Source organism: Monocercomonoides exilis (assembly GCF_001643675.1).
Source record: "Monocercomonoides exilis strain PA203 chromosome Unknown scaffold37-1059404, whole genome shotgun sequence".
NCBI classification, from domain to species: Eukaryota; Preaxostyla; order Oxymonadida; family Polymastigidae; genus Monocercomonoides; species Monocercomonoides exilis.
In genome coordinates this window covers 173,274-194,505 of record NW_027150582.1, presented here as the reverse complement: position 1 = coordinate 194,505, position 21,232 = coordinate 173,274, and the positions used below count along the sequence as shown (strand labels likewise).

Sequence of the window (21,232 nt, the reverse complement as noted above, 5' to 3'; positions counted from 1 at the left end):
CTTCTTGCTTCAAGGCTTTCTTCATCTTCCTCCAATTTTATATCTTTGCCTAATTTTTTTCGTGAATTCCAATTTTAAAAGCTATCTTTTTCTGATTATTTCTGTATTTTTCAAATATAAATAAAATTTCTTTATTTAAAAATTATTCAATGAAAGAAAACTCTTCATTTTCTTCCTTTCATCTGCTCAATTCAACTGGAATCAGTTTATCAATTTTTATAGAGTAATCAGTTGATGATTGAGATTCTATCTCCAAAAGATCACTGTTCAAACACAATGAAACTCAGAAAGTAAGAAAAACAATGTTTCGAATTTATTGACTGTCAACAAGAAAAAATATCAAAACAGAGATTGGGAGTGAAAATGTTTTCCAACGATACAAACAATCCATTTCTTTGCTCGTTTGCCTTTTTCTTCACACTTCTCACATTCTTCGTTTCGCTTCAATTAATTCATCATTCGTTGACAATTAACTGAGAATACAACAGAACAAATAACAACCATTCTCTTCAGACAATTGTTCAATAGAATCGATGGTGAATTGAAACTTTCAGTGTGAAATTGAAGCAAATAAAAAATGGATATCATCCAGCTGGTCAAATAGCTCTATTCATCCATTTTGTCTCTTAATTTTCAAACAAAATTCTGATATGCATATGCACTCAGAAATAATAACGAAGAACGCCCCATACAACATTCACCATTTCTTCTCTTTTGAATAACTGTTTTTGAATTTGTGAATAAAATAACCACAAATCGAATCAAATGAACAAAAGCTGCTGAAAGAAACAGGAGCATTCAAGTCTCTATGTTTTGAGGATGATATGCTTCTGCTTGTGGAAATGAAATGAAACCCAAAACTACGAAGACATGGAAGATGAAAACAGCATCTGAGCCAAAATGAAATAAAATTGCTATATTTCATCAATGTCGAGAAAAAAAGATGAAAGAAGTCGAAACTTATCCAAAAAATACTCATACTGCGTGTGACAATGTGATTGTGAGGCATTCTTCGATGATCAAAAAGAAAAACCCACGGCCATGCATTTCAATGAAACAGAATTCAATAATAAAAGAGTTGAAAGATAAACAACGAATAAAGATAATAACTTCTTTCTCTTTCAAATTCTGCACTTTGAATAAATCGATCTTAAATCATTTGTAGTATATCTCTCTCAAATGACTAACATTTTGAAAAGAAAATGCTGAAACACGAAGTTCAAATCTTCCCAGTGGCACTTTCTGATAATCAGATGCTTTGTTGATGGTATTCCTCAGACGATTTGAAAAATAAAAGAATCATAAAAAGTATACTCTTTCATTTCACATTTGTCTGGATTAGCTTCAGAAACAGAAATCATCAAAGATTCAATTGTGAAACTCTTTTTTCATTTTTTCATTGCAACTTTGATGTATTTGTTTTCTTCATTTGATTTGATCCACCATTTCCTTGCATAAAAATACTCAAAGCAATTCCTCCAATCTTGAGCCACAAAATTCTGTGTTATTTTGAATAATGAACTGTTTTCACTGAATTCTATCTTTTTTTCCTCTTTCATTTGATTGAAAGCTGAAGTTGCTTTCTTCTCTTGCACCGAATAAAAATAATGAAAGGCTGGATGTTTGCATATATTCCTTTGTTTCCTAATTGTTATTTATTAATCAGCTCCATTCTCATCATTTTGCTCTCCAAAGATGAGATTTCCCATTTAAACAATAAGTCGGATTCATGGGCTTTTAAAAGGAAGCAGAAGGAAATATTTTCACAACAAATAATGCAATATATATTGCAAGAATTCAGATATTTTCATTAAATAACAAAATTGTTGTATTCATCTTGGTCTTCCAATTATAAAAAGTCATCGAATATAATTTGAAAATTTTTGTATCTCCACCATATCCAGCTATCATAACAGGAAATAATATTTCTTATTTAGGAATGCATATTCACTCGCTGTTCTTATATTTTTAGCAATATTCAACACAATCCGATAAAGATTGAGATCAAAGAATCCATAACAACAAATTAAATTAGATAAAGTTTGTATTCTTTTCAATTCTTTGTCAAAAATACTAATACAGAGAAGAATGGTATGAATACTTATATTTTCATGACTGTTTCAAATTTTTTGCAATATGCTTTTCATTTCTTTCTGTGTTTCCTGTTTTTCACTTGAATGGCTCAATTCTTGTGTTGTCTGATTGAAATTCATTTTCATTAATTCAGGCAAAGAATGCAACTGAAAGATTCACTGGTTTGCAATTAATATTGCATACAAATTTTTTGATGATCATATTTTTTTCTTTTTTCTTTGAAGAATTGTTTTCTGAGCTTGAACATTCCGCTGAAAGTGAGCAGAAACAAAAAATGGAGGAACTTTATGGACTAATGGAGGAGATGGGCAAAGAAGAATTCGAATCTATTTTCACTGAAGAACTATTCAATTGCATAGACAAAATGATTGAAGAAAAGAAAATGCATTTGGAAAATGCCGTTTTGCTTCTTACGCACATAGGATATTGTATGACGTTGAAAAGGACGTTTGATTGCAGTTTTTCGTTTTCTTCTTTGAGCAACAGAATAGAAAAGATGATAATTGAGGAAAATAAGAAAAAAGATGGAAAGGATGAATATCAACTTGTTAATCTTTGTGAATGCTATCTGTTGAATTGTGCACTTGCACCAAACGAATTTCCTTCAATATGTTTGCCTTGTTTTCTGAAAGCTGCCTCAAAGAAAGAGGAAGATGATGAATCTCAAAAAGAAGTGGAAATGGCTTTGCTATCTTTGAGCAACATTATCTATTATGTTTGAGCATTTCTATTTCATTTTTGATATTATTGTTTTCTTTTCTCAATATTATTATTGTTAGAGATGTGATAAAGAATTGTATTTGGATGAAATCAAAGAGATCATCGAATATCATCAGGAGCATCACAACCTCACTCGACTTGCCTATCAGTCTGCTTGGCAGTTTTTGATGAACGAATTCGAATACGAAGAATGTTTGGAAGGAGTGATTGTGAATGAATTACATTTTATTAAAGAAGCGTCAACTGAAATGGAAGAGCTTTCGAAATGTGCAGATTGGAAAAGAGAAAAAAAAGATGAAAGAGGAAAACAGATAAAAGAAGAGTTTGCTTTGATCGGATGGCTCGGAACTTTGAAGTGCTATTTCCTCAATTGCAAAATGTGGAATGAAGAATTTGTGGGACTAATCGACGGAATTTCAAGGGCGTTCAGAGCAGCAAAAGAGAACAATAGAGATATAAGCTACTGGTGCATTTGTTCATTTGAAGAGGCCGCAGATCAAAATGCTGTGAAAGGTGATGACTTATTGAAAGGCGGAGCTGTTGATTTCATTTTGGAGGAGATTCAGCAATCGACATTGAATGATGAAAAAACAATTTATTGTTTGCAATTCTTTGATTTGATTGCAAAGAAATTGAAAGGAAAGAAGAAAGAGGAAATGGAAAAAGAGGAAAGAGAGACAAGCAAAAGGAAGGTTTTTGATATGTTGGAAGAAGAAGGATTTGAAGATGCAATCACAAGCTTTTATGAAGTGTTGAATTATCTAAAAGGAAAACGTTATCGTAAATTATCATTGGATATTTATGATTATCTTGTGAATGTTTGAGAAAATGAGATACTTGGAGTTTCATGACACACAATTTTTGATTTTCTTTTTCAATTCATTTCACAAAACGGTACAAAAATTAATATTCATATGTTTGCTTAAAGTGATTAATCATCCAGATTCATCAAAATGAAGTGATGCAACAACAAAAAAATTCAAATAGGGTGGTTTTTTTTATCCGGACTTTTTTTTTATCCGGACAAAAATTTAAAATTTAAATATCTCAACAAATATTCAATATTAATTTCCAGCAATTTGCACAGTTGTATGTTAGCATATATGACATCGATTCATATACAAATTTTTAATTGCAGTGTTGTATTTTTTTTGAAATAAATAATTATTATTTTTGAAAATCCGACTTTTGATGAATTTTTCTATTAAAATAAAATGAGTAAGTCATCTTTAATATACACAACTTATTTTTTCCCATGATATAAACAATTCTGGTTATTATTTATTTTCCACAATTTACTCTTTCTAACCGAATGAAAATCTGTCATTTTTGAAAAACCATTGTCAATTGGACACATTTAAAAATATTTTTCATTAAATGAAGGAGCATCAAAGTGAATTTAACACATGCATAAATTAATATAATTGTTATATTAAAATTATTTATAAGATGAAATTTTTAATGATTCTATTTTCATTTCATTTAATTCAATATAGTAGATAATTCAATGAAAATGATCATTATTTATCATCTAAATTTGAAACAAATGAAGCTTTTGAAATTCCTACTGAATCATTTTTAATTATAACTTTGTGGTAATATTATATAACAATTATATTAATTTATGCATGTGTTAAATTCACTTTGATGCTCCTTCATTTAATGAAAAATAGTTTTAAAGGTGTCCAATTGACAATGGTTTTTCAAAAATGACAGATTTTCATTCGGTTAGAAAGAGTAAATTGTGGAAAATAAATAATAACCTAAATTGTTTATAGGGTTATTATTTAACCCCCTCCTTTTTTTTTACTCTGACCTTTTTTTTTATTACAAAAGTTTCATATCCCACTTTATGAAATATTAACTTAATTTTTTGAATAAAAGGAATCTATATTGAATTTTTTAAAATGTATTTTGAAATGAAGCCTATTTCTCATGGGGGGGGGGGGGGGAGATGGGGGTTTAAAACCTTCCATCAAGCTTCCACGAGAAATTGGTTGGTTTCAAGGGGTGTAAAGCCACTTTGTTCAATCAAAATATATTTTTAAATAATTTTTTTTTTTTGAAATTCAATTTTTTTTTTAAAAAAATGAAAATTAGATCAAAACCTTAAAATAAATAATGAAAATACTTGTTAAAGAAAAAAGAAAAGCAGGGCAGACAAAATTTAAGCATGCCATGTTATCTTTTCAATATAGAAAATACAAGAATAAACTGGAACGAATGGCACATATTGTGCATGATGGCGTCGTCAGGATCACAGACGCCATTAATTCTAAGCAATTCAGCCGCAGTAGTATAAAAAACGCAGTTCGGGTGTTGCGAACAAAAAGGCAAGTTGGAAAACCAGGGAGACCTCAGGCAATCAGCAAAGAGAAAGAAGAAACAGTTTTGGATGTGATCAAAATTGATTCTATTTGTGGGAGCAGTTTAACAATGAAGAAAACAAGAGAATTGGTTTGTTCACTTTGAATATTTAATTTATGTTATTTTTTTGCAAGATGGAAAATGTTTTAAACGATACAAAAGAAGAAAACGAGCCACACATCACAGTTTCAAATGCTGCGGCATATGGGTTTTTGAAGCGGCACCCTGAGTTGACGAAGAGCAAACCGAAAAGTTTGAATATAAATAGACTGGCTGTTTCCTGCAAGAGTGTAATGAAGCCTTGGTATAACATGATTACAGATTTTCATGAAAAAAATCATTACATACCTTCATTAATATTTAATGTTGATGAATCATCTTTGCGTGTACCATCTGCTGCTAATATTAAGGTGATCCATCCAACTGGACAAAGCGCTGGGTTCTGCAAGGAAGCGCAAAGAATGGACAATGCAACACTTGTTGCTGCCGTGGCTGCAGATGGTTATTCATTGCCATGCATCATTCTCTGGCCAAGCGTTAAACAACAGGACAAACTGAAGGCTCTTCTCTCTCCAACTCTGGACATCTGGCCTAATAAAAGTGGCTGGATGGACAAGCAAAACTTCAAGAAATATGCAGAAACAGTTCTTCTCCCTTCCATCGTTGAAAGAAGAATGCGCATGTCACTGGAAACAGAGAAATGTCTTCTTTTCATCGACTCTCATCCTTCACGCGGTGATCCTTCAATTTGGAAAACTTTCTCAGAAAATAACATAGACGTCGTAACGTTCATCCCCCACAGTACTCATTTGTCTCAGCCACTCGATAGAGGAGTATTTGCAACTCTCAAAACTTCTCTTTCTTCATCCTTTGATGTTCCATCGTCAACTTCATCGTCTGCTTCGAGAAAAGCACTTGTCGACGTGCTTCCTCAAGCAATTCACTCCGCTTTCACTCCTTCTGTCATTAAAAAAGCTTTTAAACAAAGTGGAGTCCTTCATAATACGTTCTGTCCAGTTCTTCGCAAACTACCGGAGTCATCAAAATACCCTCTTCCTTCCCATCGTAACCGTTTCGATTATTTTGGAAAGTTAATAACAAAAAAAGAACTTCTCGACGATTGGGAAAGATTTTTAGGGAGAAATGAAGAAAAGGAGAATGAAAAAGATATGAAACAAGTGATAGAAAACGAAAAAGATGAAATGGTTGAATTCAAACATAAAATCAAAAGAAAACGCTCTGATGTTGTTTTCGATGACCCAAACGAAGAGGAAAACGAAGAGATGCAAAGAAAACCAGGAAAAAGAAAGATAATTCGAAGAATTGATTCTTCTTTTGTATTTTTTTAAATTTTTCTAAATTTTTCGCTTCAAACATTTGGGTCAGAATAAAAAAATGGGTTGGGGTTAAATGATAACCCTATCATGGGAAAAAATAAGTTGTGTATATTAAAGATGACTTACTCATTTTATTTTAATAGAAAAATTCATCAAAAGTCGGATTTTCAAAAATAATAATTATTTATTTCAAAAAAAATACAACACTGCAATTAAAAATTTGTATATGAATCGATGTCATATATGCTAACATACAACTGTGCAAATTGCTGGAAATTAATATTGAATATTTGTTGAGATATTTAAATTTTAAATTTTTGTCCGGATAAAAAAAAGTCCGGATAAAAAAAACCACCCTAATAATTATTCAAAAATTAGAACAAATGAAAAACAAATTATCTTCTCCCTTTTATTGACTAAGGCATCATCTGCACTTTTGAAACCAAAAGATTTCAAAAATTATAAAATTAAATTAAATTATTTAAAAAAAAAAATAAACTCTCGCTCAATTTACCAAATAAATTTCAATTCGTAACTCGGGTTTAAAACAAAATTATTCAAGATTATCAGATTATTGCAAAATCACAACGCCATTCATGTTTCAATGGATGGATGGAAATAGATAAAATATATGTATCAAAATCTTGAAAAGGATATTTCCACCACTTCAGATGAAATAACTGCAAAAATCCTTGAGAAACAATGTTTCACAGATAAATATTCACTTTCTATCAAGAAATTTTTCATTTTGGATCATTCAATTTTTGGTAGAATTCTGTCCAGCTGCAAACAACAATTAATGTGTTTGAAAACATTTCAACAGTGTCAAAATATATTTTATTTTGGGATAATCATCACTCAACGCTTTGATCATGAAAATTTTCTTCATCCAACAATATTCATTTCCGAATCGCTGGCTCATGAAAACATCCCGAATACAAAAAAATATCAGAATCGACAGATCATTTGAAACCTAACAGAAAATAGGGCATAGCCTCCAAAAGTTCATGAGGTGAGTAATTTCCAAAAAAAATAAAAAAAATAAAAAAAATTAAAAAATTAAAAAATAAAAAGATTGAAAAACAAAATAAAATGGAAGAAACAACCACTCTTTCACATCAGCTGCTCAGAAGTCGCTCCCAACAAACTTTTCCCACCCCTGTGGCTCCTCCATCTCATCCAATATTCTGCCATGGCTCCATTCTCCTGCCTCCCAAATAATCATCCATCACATCCCTTCAAATCCTTCACCCTCCATCACCACTCATTCACCAAATACCAATCAAAGAATACTCTCATCTTCATTTCTCCTTCCTCTGCTTTTCATCACCGTCTTTCAGAAGCCCCAACACTTATCATCCTCCCATTTCTGTGCATGTGCTGCCGCTGTCGCTGTCGCTGCTGCTGCAAATACCCCCACTTCCATAGAACACATCGCTCCCCTCATACAGCCAAATCGCGTCTGTCGCTGTCACCATCGTTGCTCCCGATGGGAAATACCCAAAAAACTCTCGCTTCAGCCTCCCCAGCTCTGGCCGCTCCCTGCCCTTCTGCAGTACACACTCCTTCACACATCCCGACAGCCTCGACCCCTCCATCATCTCCATGCGAGGCCTCGCCCCTTCAACAATCAGCTCCCCTGCCCCCGACCCGTCATACTCCCCAAACGGCATCTTCAGCGTCACACACTCCCACACCATCATCCCAATCGAAAACACCACTGTCTTCTTCGTCGCATGCTTCTTCGCTCCACTCACCAGCTCCGGCGCCTTCCACCGAAGGCACTCTTTTTTGAATTCTTCCTCATCCTCAAAAGATGATGAAGGAAGGGAGTCACTTTCATCATCACTGGCAGATGTCACAACAGTCGTTGATGATGAGATGGACGATGAATCCGAGTCTGTCGAGCAGTCTGAGTGCATCGCAATGCAGATCACCATGTGCTCTGAGAACAGCACAATGTGCGGACTCAGACCATCCAGCGATTGAAGCTCCACTTTGAGCTCGTCAAAGCAATGAAGCACCCCGTTCGCCACCCAGAACATGATCTGAGCTGCTGTCACCTCCCGCTCCTCCAGTGTGCCTATCGCCATCTCTTTCTTCTCGTTCCTTCCGTGAAGCAGCATGAATAATGAATCCCTCAAGTCCACAATCAGCTTCTCATGAGGGGATGAGCAGGCCATCGCATCAACCAGATTCGACATGGATGAGGTTGTTGGGCACAGACACTCTGATCGAACAAATGTTGAATCTGAATCAGTCGTTGAAGTGGTTGAAGTGGATGAGATGGATGGTGATGGTGTTCGCTTCCTTATCTCTTCCTCCTCCTCCTTTTCCAGTGCCCAATCAGGAATCTTGTCTGAATCTCTTCCCAAAATATATTCAGTCGATCCACTCTCACTCAGCAAATGCTCCGATGACTCCGAATGAACCATCTCCTTTCCATTTATTCTCTTCTTTATCCTCTCCTCATTCTTCTTCTCTGCCTCTCTCTCTGCTCTCCTCCATTGCTCCTCAGGTGACATCTCCATCGTCACCATCTCAAATGCCTTCGGATCCTTCTTCACTGTGTCTTCCACAATCACCTCCAATTCTTCTGTTCTTCTCTTTTGCTTTCTCCATCGAATTACAAAAATAATCAATGCAACCAAAACTATTAATAGAACAATGGCCATAATAATCACAATCAACGACAAAGATGATTTTCCTTCTTTTCCTCCTTCAACAAGTTTTCCATCTCCCCTTGTTTGAGGTTCACTTCTGTTCTTCAGAACGAACAGATCCGTTTCTGCATTCTTTTCTCCAAATATGATCGCTGCTGCCACTTCCGACTCGTCGGGTGAAGAAGTGATCATCGCAGACGAAATCGACGAGTGCACTTCTGCTTCTGATGCAAAATCGCCCTCCGAAAACTCCCACTTCTCAATCAGCTTTGTGCTTCCCATTCTTGTCACAATCTCAAACCCCAGCTTGCATTGAATGAAAAGCGCCCCTCGGAAGCTCAGACTCATCACAGCCCCTTCTTCTGCCATGCTCACTGAATCAAGAACCGGAATAAACAGCACAGACTTCAGCCCTTCCAGCATCCCTTCCGCATTGCACCCCTTGTTCAGCATCCACAACGAGCTGTTTTCTTTCGCTCCATCTCCGCCCTTCAGGCTCACAACATTCACTGTCGCATCATCGCTGCAAACAATGTTCCTTCGAATCGATGGATATTTCCCGATCATTGGATTGTTGTTCATGAATTCTCCATTTTCAATTGTCACATTGCTTCGATCAAATGAAATCCCTCCAAAAGATGAGTTGCAAACAACTGTGTCTTTCATCATCACTTGGCATTCCCCAAAATCAACAAGAGATCCATTCCATGAGCATGCTTCATCTGAGTTTGCTCTTTCTTGCATTTCTTCACTGTCTGATGATATTCTTCCTTCAATTGTGCAGAATTCCATTTCCACAGATGAGCATTCCATAAAGTCTGCAAGACTTCCTTTTTCCACTTGTGCACATTTTGATTTTAATAGGCAGTTTTTGATAGAAACCTTCAAAGAAAATCCTGATATTACTGAAGCTGAACTCTCACCTTTCCTTGAAATATTTCCAATCATTGTGTTTATCATCTCAAGTCTCCCTTCAAAATGATCCACAACACCAAAAGAATGCATTAAATCTGTTATACTACAAGATGAAAAGGTTGCATAACTCTCTTTGAACTTAAACACCGATTCTTGAAAGAATAAGTTGCTGATCACGCATTTGTCAAAAGTGCAATCACTTGCCATTGAATATACAAGATGAAAAGAGAGACTGTTCGCTTCATTCCATGGATTCAATGAAGAAAAGGTACAGCCATTTGCTTCTAAACTCCCGCCTTTCACGGAAATAAACGATGCATGCAACGAAAGCAACTCAGCAGGAAATTTGAAGCTCAGCATCGCCATAGTCACGCTATTCAGAATCTCAATAATGGTATCACTCGCTTGTTCTATATCTGACACAACTTCAATATTTGCGTTGCTTTGCATTCGAGACAAGAACGTCATGCTATCTAATACAATCGCTTCCTCAATCACCGATTTCTCATCAACAAGCAGCATACTCATCACTTCGTTTGTCAAATGACGCAGTCCATACCCAACGCTTGCACATGGCATCACCACAGTTCCGCACTGCCTTTCATTCTTTCCTTCTTTCCCTTCAGATGATGAAACAATTATCATATCACTTTCATATATTGTAATGAAGTCCATCAGATTTGTATCCATCACGTGGTCAGTCGTGTCCGATCCGTATATCGCGTTTGTTGACGAATATGCACCTTCCTTCAGCGAGAATCTGAATTGAGTGTCATTTATCTGTCTTGAAATGTTATGGCACTGCACATATATGTCGTTTCCAACCCCAGCTGTGTTTCCAATAAACTTCATCCTCCTGAACACAAAGTTTAACTCTCCTGTATTATCTGTGCTCACATACACCCCGCCTCCTCTCCCGCTCATCGAACAGCTGCATCTCATCATTGTTGTGTCACTCACGGTTAATCTTCCACCTGAGTTGATGCAAAAATGCATAACTCCCCCGCATGCACTTTCTTCAGACTTGTCATCCACAAAGCTGCATCCATTCACTTCAACATCGATTTCGTTCTCTTTATCTGTGTGAATTATGCATGCCCCATTGTCTCCCCGCTCCAATGTGTCAAAAGTCGATCCATTCACACAAACCATCCCGCTTTCGTTTGAGTTTCCCGCTTTTGTCTTCACCTCAAACACACATCCCCCAGAAATACTTATCTGTGCGAATTCAAGCTCATTACAGCGGCAAATGCTTCCCGAATAAATAATGAAAACACTCATTCCTGTTGAAGATAATTTCATTGATAGATCATTCGCTTCCAGCACTCCTTTTCTCATCTCGATAAAACTGCATTCTGCTTCTTTCACTTCAAAACAACATTTCTCAAGCTGTAGCACACCTTTCTCATTCACAATCACACTCTCTGCCGAGCCTTCATACAGCAAATCAACTGAAAGAATGATCAATTCTATCGTAAGATTTTCTTTGTTGATGATATATCCCCCACTTGATCCATTCAACTTCTTCAAAAACTTCAACTTTGATTTCGTTTTTTCTTCTCTTTCTACGCTTGATGAAACAATCCTGAACAATGACAGCTCATATTCATTTGCAACAGCTGTTTCACCTTCAACAATAATCATTTTCTCTCTCGCGTTCCAATCAATATGGCTCATTCCCATCCAAAATGTGAAGCATGGCTCATTTTCATTCCCGCAATGCAGCAAGTCAAATCCTCCTGAAGAAACAAATATCTCGCTATTCCAATAAGGCATCAAAAATCGAAGCAAATCTACATCACCAATCGTCAAGTCGCTTCCCACAAATGCTCGGCTATCGTTCTGTGATTTTGTGAAATCAAATGCAAATGAATCAGTTGTGATTGTTTTGTTCAAATCTGATGACAGCACATAGATGTTCTTCCCCGTCCATGCATCATTCTTTTCAAACTCAACATTCCTCAGCTCCAATAAGTCTGATATAATTGTTTCTCTACAGTCAACACACATTCCTCCTCCTCTTCCGTTTCCTTTCGAGCATCTGCAATGCTTCAATTCCCCTCCATTTACTTCCAACTGGCCAGAAGTTCCAAGTGTCACTTTCATCGCACCGCCTGAAGCACTTTCTGGCGCTTCCACATCAACAAAAGAACTGTTTTTCACATGAACCGTTGATTCAAATTCCAACGGCACTTGCAAAAATGAAAGCGTCTCAAAAACACAGCTTTCCAATTCCACAAAACCTCCTGCTGTTGAAATTAGAGAGCATTGAACTAATCGATCCACAGAGGAAATATCACAGAGATTGAAGGAACAATTTGTGAGAATAAGAGTCGACGAAGAAGACAGATCTGAAATCGACATAATCAGACTTTTCAAAGAAGGAGGCAAAGCGATGGGAATTGAAAATATAACATGCACAAATTGAACATCAATTGATGTGAAAAACACACAATCAGCATCGTGTGTGTTTAACTGTGGATCAATCTGAAGGGTGCAATTAGAATCTGTTGCGAAAGAACTTATTTTCAGATTTGTCATCACAAAAGCATCTTGGACATTTGCAATTTGCTCAATCTGTAAATTTCTCATACCAAGAGTTGAATCTTCAAGATGTCCAAATCCACTCCAAAATGTTTGACACGGCATTTTTTCGCCTCCACACCCAACAAGATCCAGACCAGATGGGGAAACAACAACAGAGTGAGATGTGTATTCAGCCAAAAATAACGCAAGATCTACCGCTTTTCCGTTGAAAATAGTTGTGTCTGTCCCTTCAATAAATGATGTTTGATTCCCGTCATCATCAAAAAGCTTAAAACAAAATCTATTGGCAGTTACAGATTTGTTCAAATTCACGCTTCCAACAAACACGTCTCTCCCTTCATGCGCCTGATTATCTTGGAAACTCAGTGCTGAGAACTCGATTTCACTCGACAAATCATTGAACATCCAATAATAAATTGCTCCTCCTCTTCCATTCATTTCATTCACCCCGCAGAAAAGAAACGAAACATCTTTCACCCGCACGCTGCAGTTTCCAACTGACTCACAGTTTATGCATCCACCATTACCTTCATTCGAAGTGCATCGCTCAAATGATGTGCCATTCTCGATGCCCACCATCGTTCCATTTTTTGCTCGAATCACGCTGCCAATGGAAAATCGACAATTCATGACACATGTGTCATTTATTACCATGCTCGAGTCTTTGCTGCAGATAAACAGCGCCTCGCTGCTGCAATTCACTTCAGATATTGTGCTTCCGACAACATTTAGTATTCCTGAATGCAAAACACAAATTCCGCTGTCTGTGCCAAAATCCATCATTTCCCATCTTGTGTTATCAATCTGCACCACACTTCCTTCCCCGCGAATTATCCACGTTGGACACACTGCCCAAGAATCAGGCTTTCCTCCAAATACACAAGAAATCACATTCACTCGCCCAGCCTTTCCTTTGATCACTTCTCCATACTTGCCTCGTGAAATAGGAAGAGTAAATATGATATTCTGAAATGTTAGTGAAGTCGACAAAGAACCAGTCGAAAGCATAACATGTCCATGAATTCCAACAATCATCTCAGATTTTCGCTCTTCACCTCGGATCATCAGCTTCTCGTCTTTGCGATCAATCTCACTCACCAGACTCGCAGAGTCCTGAATGTGCAGGATTGTTCTTGTATCTCCAAGTTTGCTGTATCCATATCCCAGCTCCATGCACGGACTCACACTCGAGCCACATCCTTCCACTTCTTTTCCTTCTCTCTCATCCACATAAATAATATCATCGTCTGAAGGAAACAGAAACCGCAGAAGCGTCATGTTCATTCTTTCATCCGATGGATCTATCACCCATTTTCTGCTCTCATCCTCCCCAACCTCCGCTGACCCTTCCCACAGCAATGGATCCACCATCTGCCTCGGGTTTTTGCATACCAGATAAACATCCGCCCCACGCTGTGCGTCATTCTCACCAAAAGCAACACTCTTCATCGAATATGTCAAATTTGCATCTTCCAACGTGAGATGCAGCCCTCCACCAAATCCTTCAGTTGCTGGAACCTTGCATCCTTCAACACTGTTGGAATCAAACAAAAACATTCCTCTGTTCATCACTCTGACCATCATGCATCCTCCTTTTGAGCCAGTTGAGGAACACGAAACTCGACTGAAATTGCATTTCTTCACCTCTATCTTCTTCCCATCTCCCACAACCCCCACAATACCCCCACCATCTCCGTTTGATCTTGACATATCACTCACATTGCACTCTTGCAAGCTCAGTTCGCTTGTTTCATCAACCATCAATACGCAATGGCCAGCAAACGTCCCCTCACACACAGATGAATTCACAATGCTCATTTTTGCTTCGCAATCAATCTCCACAAGCCCTCCATTCCCGTTTCTCTTTGTGTTTCTTATCACCAAATTATCCACATTTCCAATGACGCCTCCGCCCCTCAGCTCAATTGCTGGCAATGCAGAAAATTCAAAATCAACAAGATTCAATTCACTAATGATCACAGCCCCTCCAACTCCTTTCACCAAGCTGTATTTACACTGCTTCCCAACTGTCTGCATTTTCATTCCCATTTTTTCAAGCACCACTTTTGACCCTTCACACAGCACTAAGCATTCTCTGGCTGTCGGTGAAAACAATGAAGGAAGCACCAACACCATTTTCGACAACTTAACCTCGTTCACACACTTTATTAGACCTGCTCCTTCTCCGCTTCCTCCTTCTTCAACTTCAATCTCATCTCCAATATTCTCAACATCAATATCATAACCTCGAGAAGAAAGAACAACTGCATCTTTAAAGCTGAATGTTCTTTGTAATCTGACTCCTGCTTTCCCTGTTTTGAATCGCACATCCCCTGCATATACTATGGATCTGCATCCAAACCACTCAAATCCACACAGAGGGTAATTCCTTCCGCTTTCTCCTTCCACATATGCTGGCAGCTCCCACTCACTGGTAAATAGAGCCAGAGGAACCTCCAACAATTCTTCCTCCTCAAAGCATATAAACTCATTCCACCTCACCTTTTCTGAAGATATTTCCTGGCCAATTTGTTCACGGCCCAGTGAATTCCAGAGGCACTGTCCTCGAATATACATGTTTTTCCCACAATATGCATCACATTCTCCAAACAAGAGACTTTCAATCTTGAAAGTTGCAGTGCTTCCATACTCCAGATACAACCACCCTCCTTTTCCAGAAGTTGCTGTTTTTGCTCTGCATCTTGAAATATTGCTTTTTGACACACAAAGCATTCCATTATTTCCGAGGGCACATCTCATCGCTCCGCCTTCAATACTCTCCAAGGAACTGATATTTGTCATATTATTCTCTGTTATCAAGCATTCGACATTCAATGTTGATTCAAAAAGAACTGAGCAATCGGCACCTTGCACTTCCAATCCTTCAAATGTGCAGTTCTTCAACTGAATTGATGGATTCTCGCGATTCCTCTCAGATGACTGTTTGTTGCACAGAATAAAAAGCGACTTTCTGGTCTTTATGTTTGCAACTCTGACACCAACAAACCAAAGAAAAGATCCCTTTGACTCAATTAGTGTGTAATCAATTGATCCCACTTCTTCGCCTTTCATCGTGAACCAACAGTCTTCAATCTCAAGTTCTCCTTCAACTCCGTCTGAAGCGATCAGAACAGTTGTTCCATTCGTAAAAGCCAATGGAGCTTCCACCCTCAACCTCACAATGTGTGTAGCACTTTTAGTGCTCATCACTTTCTTTCCTTCACCATCCATTATTTCTTGAACACAAAGAACTGCCTTCTCTTGACCATCACCCCTCAATTCCACATCACTCAAATCCACTTCTTCTTTCATGTCAACTGCATCCTTCACATATACGATTTTCTCAACACTTTCGCAAAGTCTCAGAAGCGAGTAATCAATTGACAAGCACGGATATTCCTCAAATCCGCACACAACAGTGTTAACACCACTTTGTGACGAAGTATATATCTTCCCTTCTATTTCCCTGAAAAATAGGATCAATGGAATGAAAGCATCAGTATCATCTCCATCGATACCTTCCATTGATTCCATCGATACCTTATCTGCTTCTTCAACAAATGGAAATGTGTCTGACGACACAGTTCTTTTCAGATTTGGTGATCGAATAAACAGATCTCTTCCATGGCTTGCTGCATTCGGCTTTGATGAAGGAAATATTGGAGCAGAAACAACAAAGTCAATTGACTCTTCCATAAGTTGAAGATATATTCCTCCTCCAAACCCTTCCTCCTCTCCACTTGGCGCAGCACAGCCACTGAATGAACACTCTGTCAACTTCAAAACAGTGCTATCTGAGATCAACCCAAACATTCCTCCTCCACAGCCTCCTCCATCCAACACTGCACATTCATCAAAAGTGCAATTATCAATCCCAACAATCTTCTGCTTTGTGCTTGATAAGAACAAAATGCTCACACCTCCTCCATTCTGTTTTGAACTGAGCACTTTCTTTATTGTGCAATCACTTATATTCACATTTGCCTCGCCTTCGCATAATAGAATATTTCCTTCACTCGTGCTTATTGATTCAAAGGTTGATTCGCTCACAGAAAGTGTGCAATTCTCATCTCCTATTTCTGTGATCTTCAACAACGATCCCGCAGAAAACTCCATTGATTTCACAGCCAGTCTATTAACAGTAACTTGACCTCCAGAAACCCTCAAAAAAGAATAACTAATTGCTCCTCTTTTCGCACCCACCCCACACTCTGCCATGTTAAATGCCCCTGAATCGCACTGCACAACAGCTTCATGAGAGCCAAGTGTCTCTGGAATGGCAAAGCAAATGCCACTCAACAACGCTTTAGTTTGAACTTCAATCATCCCTTTGGTGTTCCCCGTTCCTTCCTGCTCCAATTCAATTGACGTTCCATTCAAACTCGCCATGATCATCCATTCATATCCTTTCAGATTCAGCTCCTCTTTTAAGACAAATGGGTTGTGGAGTTCAATGTATCGATTCTTCTCTTCAAACCTAACACTAACTGCTTGCCCAATTGTTTCACAAGGGATTTCAGCAAAACCACATCTGCTGAAATCTGCACCTTCTGTCCCTCCAACATGAGCAAATGTGGTCAAATTACTCCACAGATACACAACCAGTGGAATCCAGAACTCATCTCCTGTTGTTGATCTTTCAGATCCTCTTGCACAGTCAAAGTCCGACAACGACAGATTAAACCCGATTGTAGCTGTGTTGACCAGCCCTATCAATCTTGATGCATTAACAAATACATTATTGCCTTTCGAAGCTTTGCAATCGTTGAATCGAACTCTTTTCAGCGCAAACGTATCTGCTTCATCTCCAACCCAAAGATATATGCCCCCTCCGCATCCACATAAATTAGATGCAGATTTCTGTTTTGCTTTACAACCGGATAACACAACTGTTCCGCTTCCATCAGAAGTGTTTCCCACAAAGAACATCGAACCTCTTTCCAGTTCCATCCATATTCCTCCACCATTTCCTTCTGAGCACTCACATCCTGAAAATGTTATGTTGTTCATCTCGCATATCTCATTATTCTTCAATCTTCCTTCAAATATCGCTCCATTTCCAACCGTTCTTCTTACAGAATCAAACACAACTGACTTAACAGAAAGTTGAGACGGAGTTGAGAAGGATACAAGTTGGCACATGCTTGTGAATAGAGAAAATGAAACTGAGTTCATTGTTGTTTCTCCACCTTCGAGAATTATCATTGAAGTTGTCGATGCAACACTTCCAGCTTCTTCACCTCGAAAAATCGAATCTGATATCTCAATCTTTCCATTTCCTCTCATCCTCAGAACAGCAGACCCAGGATTCGAATTTTTGTTTGAATGAATGACTGTGAAACGGGAAATAGAAAGATATCCAACAGTGACATCAAACAGCGCTTTTCCTTCTTCTGTATTGCTCGATATCAGTGTTGACGTTTCTGGATCTTCTCCTCTCAGAGTCACATTTGTTGAAGACACAGCTATTTCGTCATGGATATAACTACCTTCTTCCACAATCAGCGGCTGTGAATTCGTTCTTTTCAGCATTCCTTTGGGTATTGTTTCACATGGAATCCCTCCAAACCCGCAGTTTTCTTTATTGTCATCTCCAAATATCGAGGAAACAAACACATATGGTGCAGTTTCTGGAAGTAGCGGAAGCCATTCGCTTCTATCAGCCCATCCAATGGTTACGCGACATGGCTGTGTACTAGATGAATAAGACGAAACAAATGAATCAAAAATCACCTTTTCATCATAAATCTTATTTCCCCAAGACGAAATATCGCATCCACAATCAGTCGCACCGATTGTGTTGTTTTCAAAATAACAAAAAGAAATTTGAACAATTCCTGTGGTATTGTTTGCACTTTCCCACACAAAAGAAAGTGTTCCATAATTTGCATTATTTTCACAAAAGCCAAAAACGCATTCTGATAAAATTGGATAACATTTGGTGAAGCAAACTCCCATCCCAGCTGTATAATAGCTTGCAATGCAATAAAGAACATAATTGTTGGCAAATACTGTTCCATTTGACTGATAATAACAAAATAATCCAGAATAATGACGACTTTTGCAATGCTCAAAAATACAACATTTAACACTCTGAATAGCTGAAGATCTCGAGTTCAAACCACCACCAGCATATCCAGCAGAACAATTCGAATAATTGCAACCATATGAAAAATGAAATCCATTTCCGATATGAGAAACAGCTCCACCATACAAACCTTCGTTCACAAGTGAAGAATTCACATTCAAAAATGAGCAATTTGTCGCTCTCAGAGTTGCATTACCAGAAAGGCGCATAGCTAATCCAACTGTTGTTGAGCTTGACAAGTCTGAGAAGATAACAGAAGAGGCAATAACATCTCCTGTGGAATATGCATTCTCAGTTCCGTTTTGCGGCGAATGTGTTACAGAACAATCTTCAAAGGAAGAGTTCAATAATAACAGTTTCTCGTTGGTCGGAACAATAATAGACCCAAACTGTGCATTGCTGCATCCGTGGAACATTGATGAATAAACGCTGCAGCCAATCCACTTTGATGATGAGCAATATCTGTGCTTTGTGTTATATTTGGTGAATTTTTGTGAAATGTTCAGAAAACTGCATTCATGGATTTCCAGGTCTTCAACATCTCCACACCCGAGAATCGACGTTTGCCTTTCAGTAAACAACGAATTAAACTCACAATTTCCGAATTTAATTTTTGGTTGATGCTGCGAATACACATCGTTTCTTCCGCAGGTCAACGGCAAGATTTCTTTGAATGGGCAAAACTTTGTAACGCTAACATTCTGCAGCCTCAAACATCCTCCACATGCTTCAAAAGTAGATGCATTTTCGAAACTGGAGAATATCAGAGAACAATCTTGGCACCAAAACAGTGAATTTCTGTTCGTTTTTGCAACGCCACCAAATTGTTTTTGCATCATAAATGCTTTCTTAATCATCAGAGTTGCATTACTCACGAGGAGATAATCGTTTAAAGTTGTTTGTTTCTGAGAAAACTGATTTATTTGCTTCTCTTTCGCATTTATTATCTGCGAATCAACAAAAGATGTTTCGGTACAACAATTACTGGACATAAATTTCCTTATCAATTCTTTTTCGGATAAATAGAAATCATCGTTGTTCTGATGGTCAATCATTGTTGAATATTGAAACTCTTTTGAAAAACTTTGCTGGCATATGATAGATAGAAAAGCGCAGCAAAATACAACTCGTAGAAATGTGTCCTTTGTTGATTCCATAAGAAAATTAGGTTTTGGCATTTGTATAACAACCTAATTATGGCACGTGGATCCCAAGCCCCAAATTAAATGATATGCTGATTAAAGTGTTCAATTCAACATCTGGTTCTGTTGAAACCATTTCATAATGATAAGTATTTCTGCAATTTTCAATGTCTCTCAGTCTTTTCGTGTTTGGAAGATAACTTTATCGGATGATAGCGTTTGCATCTCTTCACATGACATCATGGAAGATTAAATAATCGGAGAAAAAATGAACTCCATTTAGTAGGTCTTGAGTTGTTTGCCATTGAACATGAAAATAAAATGATGTGCCTGAATTTGAAATAGTTGTGAATTGATACGTTTTCTCTGAAGAAACTGAAATTGCGAAAGAGAAACACCTTCAACAAAAACCCATTGAAAAATCAATGCTGTGAATTGAAGTCCAAAGTCATCTGAAACCTCAAGATTTGCTCAAAAATCCCACCAAGTACTGAGTGCAAGCCAGCTTTCATCTTTGTATAAGGAAAATTTTGAAGATATCAAAGTCAGTTCACATTTTTCTGACTGTTCTTTTTGTTTTCAAAAATAATCCAACGAAATATTGAGTGTTGCATGAAAGTTTCTGTGACGTTCCAATTTGTTGGGGAAATAAAAGCACCGACTTTATTTTGTTATCGGCAGTAGCCTTCATGATTAATTCCACATCTGAAAAATGCTCGCATAACATTCGATGAACAAAGAAAAAAATAATCGAATAAAAATTCAGAAATCAACGAAAAAGTCAATTTCACAACAGAATCCAGTTTCAATTATTGTTTTAAAAAAAACCAAGCTGCACAAATATGTATCCGCAAATCCGAAATCCTGAAAATGAACCTGATAGAAGCGGTAATGGGATTTTTTAGTCATTTCCATTTCTTCTGACTGGAAGCATTTCTATTGGGATTCCAAAAATTTTTGATTTTGGAACGTTAAAATGTAAACATGGAAAGATGATTCGACAAATAAAATGAAATAAAAAAACAAATAAAACCTTCCGCTTTGACTTTCATTTGCATTTAGTTGGATTTTTCGTATGAAATTTCGCTTGGCTATCGTGTAGCTTGCAACTTTCATCAAATTTGATTTCAGATCCCTTGATATTTCTTTCATTTCGCTTATCATCAGCCGTTGTCTCATTATTTGCTATTCTTCAGAGTTCGCTTCCAATTTTTGCATTTGCTCCTTATTGTTTCATTGACTTTTGCATTTTTTCGTTCGGTGTGATGTGGATTTCTCGCAAAAGTGTCTTTTCATCAACTTTAAAATTATTCTGTGTTCGGATAACATTGCCTCAGTTTTCGGTGGGGGAAATCGACA

General features: G+C 37.4%; 3 protein-coding genes across 3 annotated transcripts; 2 read left to right on the top strand and 1 right to left on the bottom strand.

The window, feature by feature from the left end:
• Positions 1-2,017: 2,017 nt before the first annotated feature.
• Positions 2,018-3,735, top strand: MONOS_6691 (uncharacterized protein). Its single transcript, XM_067876940.1, has 4 exons — positions 2,018-2,091; positions 2,228-2,255; positions 2,319-2,809; positions 2,874-3,735. The coding sequence occupies exons 1-4, from the start codon at positions 2,089-2,091 to the stop codon at positions 3,636-3,638; spliced, it is 1,287 nt and encodes a 428-aa protein (XP_067723358.1). The 5' UTR covers positions 2,018-2,088; the 3' UTR covers positions 3,639-3,735.
• Positions 3,736-5,037: 1,302 nt separating this feature from the next.
• MONOS_6690 (putative DDE superfamily endonuclease) lies at positions 5,038-6,530 on the top strand (the record flags this gene model as incomplete). The annotated part of the gene is made up of 2 exons (XM_067876939.1): positions 5,038-5,271; positions 5,316-6,530. The coding sequence occupies 2 exons, from the start codon at positions 5,038-5,040 to the stop codon at positions 6,528-6,530; spliced, it is 1,449 nt and encodes a 482-aa protein (XP_067723357.1).
• Positions 6,531-7,466: 936 nt separating this feature from the next.
• Positions 7,467-19,570, bottom strand: MONOS_6689 (uncharacterized protein; the record flags this gene model as incomplete). Its single annotated transcript, XM_067876937.1, has 4 exons — positions 7,467-9,067; positions 9,185-18,338; positions 18,596-18,701; positions 18,766-19,570. The coding sequence occupies 4 exons, from the start codon at positions 19,568-19,570 to the stop codon at positions 7,874-7,876; spliced, it is 11,259 nt and encodes a 3,752-aa protein (XP_067723356.1). The 3' UTR covers positions 7,467-7,873.
• Positions 19,571-21,232: the final 1,662 nt, after the last annotated feature.